The sequence below is a fragment of the Corticium candelabrum genome, chromosome 1 (genome assembly GCF_963422355.1).
Source record: "Corticium candelabrum chromosome 1, ooCorCand1.1, whole genome shotgun sequence".
Classification (NCBI taxonomy): Eukaryota; Metazoa; Porifera; class Homoscleromorpha; order Homosclerophorida; family Plakinidae; genus Corticium; species Corticium candelabrum.
The window spans coordinates 14,750,957-14,762,816 of record NC_085085.1 but is presented as its reverse complement, the minus strand read 5'-3'; the positions used below and the strand labels follow the sequence as shown (position 1 = coordinate 14,762,816).

Sequence of the window (11,860 nt, the reverse complement as noted above, 5' to 3'; positions counted from 1 at the left end):
TTGAAAGCCTAACATAAACATTTGAAGCCAAGCTGTATTGTTCGTACGCTGCTTCTGTAAAGAAACACTCACGACCATCAGCCATATTTGCCCCCGGAGCTCCGGACGTTAAATGCGCGCACACACTTTCAATCACATGGTGCAAATGCTATTAAAACTTTTTATAAGTATTTAAGAAAATGAACTACAGACAATAATACAACGCCATCAGAGTTTAATTAGTGAATTTTTGGTCAGTTGGTGTGTCAGCCAGCACCCTAATCAGTTATTGTTATTACTGTGTTGTTAATCCACCTTGACTCCTGCTCGGCTCCAGGAACATCTCCATTCATCAGCCCCCAACAACGAAGGTGAAAATATCCATCCACGAGTTGACAGGAGATGCAAAAATTCATCACTAGCAACTTGTGTGTACTTGTGTGACAGATGCACCAGCTTCAAGGCATCGCTAGATGATAAGTGGCCACCATCTCCATACATAATACACAAATCAATTTAAACATAACGAGTCAGTTTCAATAAAGTGCTAACATAACAAAGAGACAAAAATTGTTCATATAATGCAGCCCATACAATGTTAACTAAATAATATTGAAATATATTGTATGCCAAACAAGTTGCACAGTCTCACCTGATTTCATCAGTAGTTTCATCTTTTGAAGTAAGTCAGCGGCTGTAGCCTGCACAAGACAAAATACAGTTAACTAGATGACAGCTTCTGTTTTGAATTTACCAGCTGACATTTGTTCTACTGTTTGCTGTTGCATTTACTCCGCATAAGATAGCTCTCACTACAGCAGCCTGGTAGCAGCATTGAATTATGTCTTGATCGACAGCATCAACATGTAACGTAACCCTTATGCTAGACCTTTTGATGTTTAGAATAAATTTGTCATTAGAGTTGGAATGTAGTAAAGAATTCAAGTCGGCCACACTTGCAACGACTGACCCAAAAGGAACTCCAATGTTAATAGAACCGATTCTTGGCCAACCTAAAGGTCAAATGTCATCTACTCGAAAGTGAGCAGAAAAACTCAACAACATTCAAGCTAAAACTGATAAAATAACATGCCTGAACAATGGCTACAGTATAAATAATAATTCTTGCAGACACACAATTTCAAAATTAGCTTCTGTACATTTAGAAAAAATGTGACAATAAATAAATTGTACATCAAATGGATCAGCCATCAAATCTTTGTCTCTTTCAAATAACATCTAAATCATTGATTAATTGGTGTGTGTGTGTGTGTGTGTGTGTGTGTGTGTGTGTGTGTGTGTGTGTGTGTGTGTGTGTGCACGCGCGCACACACACACATGCTTCTTCTTTTTTGCTATGCACACACACACAACAACAACAAACAGATACCATATCACAAATCTAAATCCTAGTCTATGATTCTTAATATATACCTAGAAAGACGGACTCTTGCTGGTTAACATATTCTGGTGATCCAATCTCTCCAGTCTCAAGATAGTGATTGACAACAATCTGTAGTCTTGATGTGTTCAATGTGCTCATGACAACAGAGGAAACAGCCTTGAAATTAGCAAACAAATGCAAGCCAGTAAAACACACAAAGAGAATCCAAGTCAACCTGTACCATACATACAAGTTATACCTATTCGTAAACATGCTGACTTGTTGCAAGTCTTACAGCAAATTGCCTGCCACCGACGGCATCATGACTAAGCCAACCAATAGTGCAGTCAAATTCACCAATGTTTCTTGATTGCCATCTTTGGCTGACACGTCAGCCATGTTATTCTGTTTGGCTTGATGTTGAGTCAGAGCAGCACGAGTCGATCCACCAGCAACACCAACAATAGACTAAACAGTTCAAACGTACATCTCATGAGGTACAGTAAAGCATGGCTTCGACCACACACAACAAAGCTAGTTTACTACGCTATCATGCACTACCAACGAAATAGTCTGAAATGCAGTCATAAGTCTGGAGCTCCATTCTAATATGAAGTAATGGATATATAGCTAATCAGAACTATTTAACCACTGTATTGTCTCCCGCCTTTGATATGTGAGTTAGAAAAGATTAGATTGTCAACGATAATACTAGCAGTATTTCAACAGTCAAGCCATTAAGCACAGTAGATTTCCCTTGTTCACTATGCACACCGTTGGTGTTGTTACATGAACAACTTTAGATAACATTCGAATGACTGTTAGAGCTGTTCACATTGCCTACGAGTAATACGTTCAAGTGACCAGATTTATGTATCTTAATTCTTAATTAAAAGTTGAGAAGCCTTGTGGAAACATCCAGCTAGATGAGCTTAAAATGTTCCTTAAGACTTTAATTGCCTCAAATTTGTGTAGTATCTGATATAGTAAAATATGCCTTCGGGTTGCTACGACATCCAAAAGTAAAAAACTTACTAGTTTCTAAAAAATTACATAACAGCAATTCAAGATATTTAAAAGTCTAACGAATGTTTAAAACTATTAAATTATCAATAAAAGTGTTAATCTCCACAAAAGTCCCAAACTGTTGCACAGGAGCATACTAAAATTATAGAAACATCACTGTTTGTAATTGTAATTGTATGGTAAATCACTTCATATTCTTACTTTCGATATGCTAGAGACACAAACAATCGCCACAAAGTATGAAGGAAGAAGTGGAGCAACAAGATCCAAACAGATAGCAATGTCGTTGAGAATATCAGCAAAGAGTCTAAAAGTCATCCAGTCATTAATTAACTAAACCATACACTAGCTAAACATGCAGTCACACAGGCACACCTCCATTTCTTAGCGTCACAATCTAGACTTGATCTACACATCAACACATTTAGTTGCACTCAAACAGACATCAGACGACTATGCCTGACTTTACCCTTTCAACCAAGCAAACACTATCCTCCCTACCATACCTGTACCATCTTCAATATATCACATAACCTATCAGTTACAAAACACGACAACAACGATACGGTGTGTTAACCTCGAAGTAGCCATGTCATTGTGGCTGCCAACACAGAGGCACTTCCATCTCCAACTCCAGCACCTTTCAGTACTGCATGAGTAGCAAGTGTGCCAGTAATTGAAGAGCAAAATGCCTACAATTAAGTTTCACCATTGATAAATTACCAAACCAAGTGCAATCACAAAGAGACAGGCAATCAAATTTAACTGATCCATACAATTAAATCTGTAATAATAAATCACCAAAAAGGCAAGCAAACAGTCCAGCAAGTCACCAAGCAAAGCAAACAAACACTAAACGAAATCATTCATGCAAATGAAAATCGCCATATTCATTAATTAGTCAACCCAACCATATTACAGCAAACTGTTGTATCTATGATGCTAATATCTGATCAATCGTGATGCTATACTTCTCATCTGTATTAGTTAACCTTCTCAATATTTGCAAAAATTTCAACAGCATTCACCGAGTTATCCTCTCACCATTATCAGCGTCACACAATGTTAGTAGTTTAATTAATTAGTGTACTAACATTTCTATAAAATTTCTTAGAACATTCTACCAAAAATTGTACCTGAACAGTGTCCCATATTTGATAAGCCAAGTAGTCAGAACTCACGCTGTCTGGATAGCCATGAGGAAGAAAAGCTGACTTGAGTAAAAAACCATTAAATTAGCTACAATATTACAAGCTAGTCCAGCATTTCTTACCAGAAAGAATTTTCTTATTGCAAAATAAGTAGAATGTTGCAACAAACGTTTCTCGAATTGCTGCTCCTTGTTAGCAGTGTAGCGATGCGACACGGAGCCGCTGCCGTAACGTTCTTCGCACATCGACATAATGCCTACATAATGCCCAAACGCACGCTATTAACCGCACCCACTTGTTTTTGGTTACACCATTACTTGTGATTATCGTGAACGTGCACAGCTAGGGCACAACGTCTAGCTATATGGTGTTACAAAATATACGCACGCGCGTATACCCATATTTCCACTGAATATCATAACAACGCTGCTAAAAACGTGTGGCCACCAGTACCTAATTTCTAAATAGTGAACACTAAGTAATGGCCACAAGCAATAGTTATCGCTACGTATTCCCAGCTAAAATTTACTTCTCTTTTAGTCTAAACAGGACAGCAATGACTGTCACATGCTTTGATCTTCTTGCCATGTTGGTAAGATGACCTTGTATAATCAGTAACAGATGAAATGTCAAAGTTGAAACTCTTTTGTCCTATACCATCTATGTGCAATTCAATTGGAAGAAGATTGCTCTGCAAAACAGTATTAATATCAACACATAATCTCAAGAAGATCGAACATTAATTCAGACATACAGTTGCCAACTGAATGTTGGAAACCTTCCTAAAATGTCGGCACTTTGCCAGTGCAGCCACAGACTGACAGTTTTCCAATGTTTCATGAACCATTTTATATTCATCAATATCCAGTTTTGTAGATTCAATCCCAATCTATGTTAGAGTTAATTAATTAACACAATACTTATGCATCTAACCATCTCAATACGTTACATGATGTCCACTTACTTCATCTCCACAGGAACAAAACTGCAATTCAATACCTGCATCATGACCATCTCTATGTAGAATTCGAGCTCCAATCAGCAAGACATTACAGAGCCAATGTGCACAATGCAGTTCCACGCGAAAGCCACTGATGTACTCAAACACTGAAGAAATGGCTGTTGCAACCATATAGAAAAACCAGAGTAATTAATATTAAAACCTATTAATAAATCTAAAGCTAAAATATACGTGAGTAAACTTTCTTGATGATTTGAGTGTTTTCCCTTGCAGGTTTGCTGGATGCATTGACCTCATCTGCCAGAGACAAGTTCTCCACTATGTGATCCCTCCTTTGTGGCACCTGCCACACCATACTTTGCATAGCTTTCCTCTGCTTACCAACTTCTAAGCAACAAAATGTTTCTAACATCTCACAGAGTAAATGCAATGCTAGTCATTGACGTTAATTAATTAATTAACACTTTTCAAAACAACACTCTTTGTACTGGCTGTCCAGACAGAAGACATGACTTTATGAAACTTCTAAGTACTGTAATGCTGCATGTTGTGATGACCTAGAATTATTACTTAAATGTTAAATCAAATGTAGATGCATGCACATGTGTGTTTACACATTATCCACAAATCAATACCAATACATCAATAACTTGCCTTCGTTTACTTTGGTGAAAACATCTAGCACAGTCTGATAATCTTTAGATTCCTTCAGTTCTTGTAGTGATTTGATCAACTGATTAGCATAATTGCTGCAAATAGAAGTGTTAGGTTGTGATCTAGGACGAGGCTCATAAGCTGATTGCATAGAGCAGCTAACAAAATAAATAGAGAATAAAGCAGCCAAACTCAGACAAACATCAAATCTGTGTCTCACCAGCTATAATGAGTAATCAAAGATCCAATTCCTAATGAAGGTAAAGAGCATCGGCATTTCCCCAAACTAGAACGAGGTCTATCAATAACAGATGTAATCAATCCCTTAACCATTACTAATAAATCAATAACCACTACTAATTATTTCTATCCTACATACCTAGTTCTACAGCAGTCCAAAAGAAGAACACTTAGCCGTGCCTCTCTCATCTGCATTTCATACTCAATTGCTCTTTCACGAAAACCAACTATTGGTTGTTGGATATCATCACCATCAATTGGCAGTATGTATGTCTCATTATTATACTCAATACCATGCCCAGCAAAGTACATTAGAGCATACACTCCATTGTGAATCATTTCACAGAACATCCGTAAGACATGAATCATGTCAAAAAAGTTAAGATTGACGTATGTAAGAACTTTGAAACCCAGTTGCTTGAGGAGACTAGAAATTCTAGCCACATCGTTTTCCGGAGAGATCAGTATTGGCATTTTTTCATACTTAAAGTTTCCAATCAATAAAGCCACCTTGTCTGTAGCTGCACAATATAAGAAAACAGAATTATCGAAATACAAAAATTATCACAAAATTTACTGCAACATTCTACCTTGTCGACAATCAGTGTCATCTTTGCGCGATTGTACTGTAATTCACAAACTACTAAATTATGGTCATAAAACTCTTGATTAGCACATTACCACGATCTTGCTTTTGTCTGTATAGCTTAGCCTGATCTCTCCAGTGAGGATCTTCATGCCAGTCTATTACCAAACACAACGTACTAGATGTCCAGCAAATAGCCAAATACCTGCTGTCTCACCCGGTGATGCCATGTGTAATTCAAAATTTTCAGAATACTCATCTGATTCGTCATCGTTGCTTATACCTTCCTCCAAAATTTGGCAGCGGTAAACACCTTCATGGAAATCCTGTACATGCTCAATACACAATTCTTTATTGGTGGCATTTGGGATGTCCTTGCCATTTTGCTGCCACTTATACTGCAACCGCAGACCTTCGCTCTTTGCCATCTCTGATGGTTCAATCTCAACCCTCATCCGAAAACAATGGCCAAGAGACACAGATTTTCGCCGTTGAATTAGCTTTCCATCAACGTGGACTACAGCCTTAATAGAACAACAGAGCTTGTGGTCTGAGAATATACAAACAAATCACAAAGCATTCAGTACATTATATTAACAAACAAACCTCGCTTAGGTTTGGCTTGAAGCAACAGAGGCCCATAGAACTTCATCTCATCCATACATGTAACTTTGCATGTATAGATACCACTATGTGTACCTTTCTGAAACTTGTCAATCCTGTAAAAGTGCTTGTTTTCATTCTGTAGTGGTGTACCTGCTCTGAACCATTGATACTGATACACACAACCATCTTCTTCCAATAAACAACTAAGATCAAGACGGGAGTCAATCACGACTTTGTAGTGTTGCTCATCCTTCTTATCAATAAACTTGGAATCAGAATTTGAAAGTACTTTGATAGCGTCATCGACATCATCAGGTTGTACACCAGCCTCGGTGATTGTAGGTGCACACTAAAACAACACAAATGATAATTCTCTTCTGCACACAATTTCCTCATTCAATCAATTAACTTTAATATTTGGCAACTAACATTAGCCTTCTCTTGATGCAGCCAGCGACAAAACCACAAACGCTGAGCAAATGCACTAGTGACACGCGCTTGACATCCGTTATGAACTTTATTCGTAATTTGTCCATTTTCAACACTTTCACTCAAATGTTGAGCTATGTGGTCAATGCATTCTGCTTCACCACATGACTCTTGACAATGTCTACAATTACCATTGAAGACTGGTTTCACTGTTTCATAGCCATCTTGTATTATTTCTCCTTGAAGTGTAAACCGTAGTCCGTGCATCCTTTGGTTTCGAACTTCAGCAATAGAATCAACAACATAGCGCAAAGCTTGACTGCACAAATTTGGGTCAGTCATCTTTGACTTGTCATCCAATCTATGCATCACTAGTTTAATCTTTCCAGATTCATGTTCACTCTCTACTGTCCGATTGAACAGCAGAAGATCATGATTTTCATCAACGTGGAGCCTTGCAAAATAGCGATATACCTGAGGACATAAGGGGTAGCGCCAAACACAAAAAGCTACAAGCCGATTAAACAAAGCATCTGGTACAATCTGATGACTTGAAGAAAGCAAAATGCTCGGAGCATCAGAAGGATAAACACAAAACATATGCAAAGGGGGATTCCATGTGATCATTGATGGAATCAGCAGTCGTCTGTAACAACCAGTAGAGTGGTAGCTTTTACTTTTGGTAATGTAGGGAACCAGCAGATAAAACCTTTGTAGCATTAAGAAAAAGAATTCTTTGCGCTCATCAGACTTGTCAGATCCTGCAGGTAATTCAGCTGTGAGTCCCATATTTTTTCTTCTCTCCACCATTAATTCATTTTCCTTGGTTACAGCATCATTCAACATCAGGTTTAGGTCTTGTCGTTCAATCACACCGCTACGTCTTAACTTTTCCCAAAAGTCTTTCATTGTCTGCTGTTTACTAAAATGTGGCTCCAGACTGATAACTCGCTTAAACAAATTGAGGACCCGTTGTGGATCAATCAGAACATAGTTTTTCAACCCTTCGGATTGAAACCACATCAAAACACCAAGACGATCATAAAATTCCAGCATAGAGTTACATTGCGCAGTGACCTCATCAACAGAGTACCGCTTATTCAAACATTGAGAAGCTCTCTCTATTGCCTCATCATACAAAAGATACGGTCTAGGATTCACAGCTGCTTCCTGGTAGAGCTCCACTTCAAACCTTAGCCAAGAGTAAGGCAAGGAAACTTCACTGCCCAGCTTGCACTCGCCATCTTGCCAATCACTTTCTGCTAACTCAACAATTTTGCTCCTTAGAGCATCTAATTCTGCCTTATCTTCATCATGTGATTGTGTATTGTCAATATAGAAAAATGGCTCACAAAAATGCCGTGATAGTGGGGCTGATTCAATTTCATGCCGGATTAACTGTTCTCTAGCAGTGAGAAACTGCATTCGGTCTCCAATGCTTTGATGTAATTTCCTAATTTCATCATAGTGAGTGCCAACCACCAAAAATATGGATTTTGTTGTTTGCTCAGACAAAACAGGGCAAGTTGCAGAAACTGCTGATGCCCAATTCTTGATATATTCCAAATTGGTATAACTTGTCTCTTGTGGAATGGAATAGTTCTGACTGTCTCGACCAACCTGAACAACAGTACGAGTGTTGAGATCATCCTTCAGATTATGCACAATAAGATAGATTCCACGATCAACCATGAAGGAGAAGTGTGAATTATAATAGAGGGGTTGACCAGCAAAGTCATAAATTCTAATCCACAGACAACCACTTTCTAATCTTGAATCTGTATAGTTGTTATCACAGCTATCGCCTCCTGTTTCATCACACTCAGACAGCTGTTGTAACTCCTTCTGCAACAAGAGCTTCATTTCCTCTGTCAAATTGTCATCAGTTGAAAGAACTTCCCACTGACTACTTACACTTGACTGACTGGTATTGACAGTAGAGAAACTTGGATTGCTGACTCTTTGAGACACAGACGCACTTCCATCAGGAGTAGCTGACAAAGTGCTACTAAAGTTCTCAGTGCTAGCAGAGGTTAATCGATCATAAAATTCTGACAATTCTGTGGTATGGTCTTGCAGATTCATTTTTTTGCTAAAACTGCTAGGAAATGAGTCAAGATGATCTCCTGTTTTCAACTCGATGTCTTTTCTTTCCTTGACAATTTTCTCAGCCAAGTAACGTGCTTGCAGCCTCTTGATTGTCTTCAGTTCGTCTGCCAAATCATCTAACTTGTGGAAAGTGCACTTCTTACCATCACGTTTACACCAAATTAATTTAACATCAATGCCTGCTGTGCTGTCCTCAATGTATTCAGGATCAACTGACTCACCGAGTAGAGCTTTTACAAGTGATGTTTTTCCAGCCCTATCTTTACCTACAGTCATAAGCAAAAATCGCCGATAAGGGACATCACCACTTGCTAATGCTTCAAGGTAGGCCTTCTGAGCTAAAGGACCCATAGCTAGAATTTCTGATGGTGCAGTCAAAATGAGCTTGTGGTTTTGATAATATTCCTCTAAATGTCTGGCTCCTTTGTCTTTTACACTAGAGGGTGCTATTTACACAAAACAAGTACCATTATATCTTATAGCATCACAAATCCCATACTAGCTACATACCTTCTTTACGGACCAACAACACTTGAATAATTTGCGTTTGAGCTCTCCCCAAACTATTGGATGCTACACAGTAGTAGAAACCACCAAGATTTACATTGAGAACAGGTCCTGTTCCTTCTGTGAGAGCCTGCTCATTACAATACCATTGATACCGAGGATGTGGAATAGCTACAGCTTCACAGTTCAAGCAAACTGACTGCACACCTCCCACAACACAAAACTGAGGCGTTTCGGGTTCATCCACAAACTTTGGATCTACCAAAAAAAGTTAGAAAAATTCCAGAACTACTTGCTACAAGCATACCACACTCTCTTGGCTCTAGGCACACAACTGCAATATTTGACCAGACTTTGCCAACCTTGTTAGCAGCTACACAGCAGTACTGTCCTTCATTCAGCACATGAAGACTTCGTATCACAAAACTTTGTTCAGCTTCTCCAACAGGCTTCCATTCTTCGTTGTCTCCCTTTCTTGTCCACCACATACACAGAGGTGGTGGGTTGCCGAATACTTCGCATTTCAATGTTACCTTTGTCTTTGCTGGCTCATAGACACTCAATGGGTGGCTTCTTATTTGAGGCTTAACTACAGCAAAGCAATCAGTTAGCCTTTAAAATATTCATATTTAATATATATAATATTACAATGAAATAAATATACTGTATAATACAGATCATATGATCTATTGAAATAAGTACACCAAACTGAGTGTATTAAATATTATGCACGTTAATTAAACAGGCTAACAATGTCCCTGCCCTCAACTGCTCTGGCAGTGATTGAAACTTCCTCTTTCTCATACACTTGAAGTACTGGTGAATAACAAACAGCCTTACAACAATCAAGGATATATGATATGATAAATGTTTTAATTAATAGTGAAAGCAAGTAAAGATCATTACCTAATTAATGGAAAGAAGTCTATTTATATGGCTGTGAAACACCAATTGTTGAAACTGCCTAATCCTTCATAGTAGACTTCAATATTGATTTATAGCTCTTGGCTATGGTAATAGAAAACAATGACTCCTTCATGTTAGATCCCATTTGTTTTCTTAACAAATTGTAAACAGCAACATGGTGTGCCAATAAAAAAATGCTTGCCAGTTTCTGACAGGATTCCAGAAGTTAATAATTAATAAGAGCATACCTAAACATACTGATTGCTGTCCAAGTTTAATTAAACTACTTTCTTGTCTAATGTTCAGTCTGCAAAAATTCTATCAAAGCAACAAGTCTAGAGCACTACATCACATTCCACATCATGCTGCTTGAAATATAGTAAATCCGATGAAACTAGATTAGACTAAAGACAGCAACACACTAGGTAATAAATACACATATAGTTTGGTACTACCCATCCCAGTAGCAATCTTGGATTAATCTTTCCTTGTTGCTCATTCTGGACAGTATAAACCGTTAATCCTGCATGCATCCTCACCTACCATTTAGCGCATTTCTCCCCTACAAGTTGGTTATCACAAATTACATGCAAAATGGCTGCATACAGTAGGGGAGGCACTTAGTTAAACAGATAACACCATACAAGAATGTCCTACCAAAGTTCAGTCTGTCCGAGCCAAAAATAACTCCCTATTTTCCACACTGCTCTACTACACGTCAGCCCAAAACAGAGTTAATTATTAAACACTTCGGCAAACCTGGAGGAAAGAGCAATGACAATGCCATCCTATTCCCAATATTGCTCAAAGCGTTCGCGAGATCTACAACACCGACTCTACTCCTCTGCAAAACTTTCATTAGTTCCTCAGCAGCAGCCTGGTGATTCTTACGGTACAGACTGTCGATGACACTACCTGCGTTAGACATGAGCACATTTGCACAGTTTTAACACCATTACCGCAATCGTATATCCTCTTACTGTCCACAAACGCGATCATTTCGTTTAGCAACGCAAGCCAATTGCGCTCCGTATCGTCGATACCTAGGTATCCGGCCATTTCGCTAAGAGTACTGTCGTCCAAACTGGAAACGCGACTTTCTGTGTTACAGAAGTTATGAAGATGATGAAAGAAACCTCACGTTACTATCTGTTGTCTCACCCGTTGACAAAGACGACCAATCCATCGCAAATTGCAGAAAGCAGGAAACGCAGTGACCCGAGTAGAAATCAATCTTTTACAAGGTCACGTGAATCACGTGCTAAAACACATTCCAATGAAATCAATAAAATTAATAAAAATTTTACTAATCGCATTTGACT

General features: G+C 38.4%; 3 protein-coding genes across 5 annotated transcripts in view; all 3 read right to left on the bottom strand.

The window, feature by feature from the left end:
- LOC134186898 (little elongation complex subunit 2-like) overlaps positions 1-97 on the bottom strand; it is a 6,806-nt gene extending 6,709 nt beyond the window's left edge. The window contains exons 1-2 of one of the 2 annotated variants that reach the window (XM_062654990.1): positions 76-97; positions 1-8 (exon numbers count right to left, since the gene is read on the bottom strand). The exon at positions 1-8 is cut by the window's left edge and continues 266 nt beyond it. Coding sequence is in view for 1 of the 2 variants with exons in the window: in XM_062654982.1 (XP_062510966.1) it covers positions 1-85 (85 nt within the window). In the remaining variant the exon portion in view is untranslated. The other variant, XM_062654982.1, reaches the window with a different exon arrangement.
- Positions 98-132: 35 nt separating this feature from the next.
- On the bottom strand, positions 133-3,804 carry LOC134185233 (RUS family member 1-like). Of its 2 annotated transcripts, XM_062653016.1 has the most exons (11): positions 3,663-3,804; positions 3,526-3,603; positions 2,967-3,081; positions 2,859-2,904; positions 2,765-2,797; positions 2,591-2,696; positions 1,659-1,831; positions 1,414-1,598; positions 742-992; positions 632-680; positions 133-470 (listed from the first exon to the last, which is right to left on the bottom strand). In XM_062653016.1, exons 1-11 carry the CDS (start codon positions 3,789-3,791, stop codon positions 286-288), a joined length of 1,350 nt encoding a protein of 449 aa, XP_062509000.1. In that variant the 5' UTR covers positions 3,792-3,804; the 3' UTR covers positions 133-285. The 2 variants fall into 2 exon arrangements, with proteins under 2 accessions (XP_062509000.1, XP_062509007.1); XM_062653023.1 differs by lacking the exons at positions 133-470; positions 632-680 and having other exon boundaries at positions 743-868; positions 936-992.
- A 70-nt stretch (positions 3,805-3,874) lies between these two features.
- Positions 3,875-11,744, bottom strand: LOC134189098 (uncharacterized). The gene is made up of 17 exons (XM_062657332.1): positions 11,700-11,744; positions 11,519-11,638; positions 11,298-11,453; positions 9,940-10,221; positions 9,636-9,890; positions 7,017-9,571; positions 6,588-6,936; positions 6,199-6,531; positions 6,077-6,139; positions 5,986-6,021; positions 5,535-5,916; positions 5,376-5,453; positions 5,156-5,313; positions 4,733-4,888; positions 4,505-4,659; positions 4,295-4,429; positions 3,875-4,231 (listed from the first exon to the last, which is right to left on the bottom strand). Exons 1-17 carry the CDS (start codon positions 11,722-11,724, stop codon positions 4,082-4,084), a joined length of 5,388 nt encoding a protein of 1,795 aa, XP_062513316.1. The 5' UTR covers positions 11,725-11,744; the 3' UTR covers positions 3,875-4,081.
- Between the last annotated feature and the right edge of the window lie 116 nt (positions 11,745-11,860).

Coding starts and splice junctions, on each gene's coding strand:
- LOC134189098 (XM_062657332.1), bottom strand. CDS start 11,724: ATGGATTGGTCGTCTTTGTCAACGG. Junction 5,314..5,375: donor TTGATTACTCATTATAGCTG/GTGAGACACAGA, acceptor TTATTTTGTTAG/CTGCTCTATGCAATCAGCTT. Junction 4,232..4,294: donor CCAACATTCAGTTGGCAACT/GTATGTCTGAAT, acceptor ACTGTTTTGCAG/AGCAATCTTCTTCCAATTGA.
- LOC134185233 (XM_062653016.1), bottom strand. CDS start 3,791: ATGTCGATGTGCGAAGAACGTTACGGCAGCGGCTCCGTGTCGCATCGC. Junction 3,604..3,662: donor CAATAAGAAAATTCTTTCTG/GTAAGAAATGCT, acceptor TTTTTACTCAAG/TCAGCTTTTCTTCCTCATGG. Junction 1,599..1,658: donor TCGGTGGCAGGCAATTTGCT/GTAAGACTTGCA, acceptor TGTATGGTACAG/GTTGACTTGGATTCTCTTTG.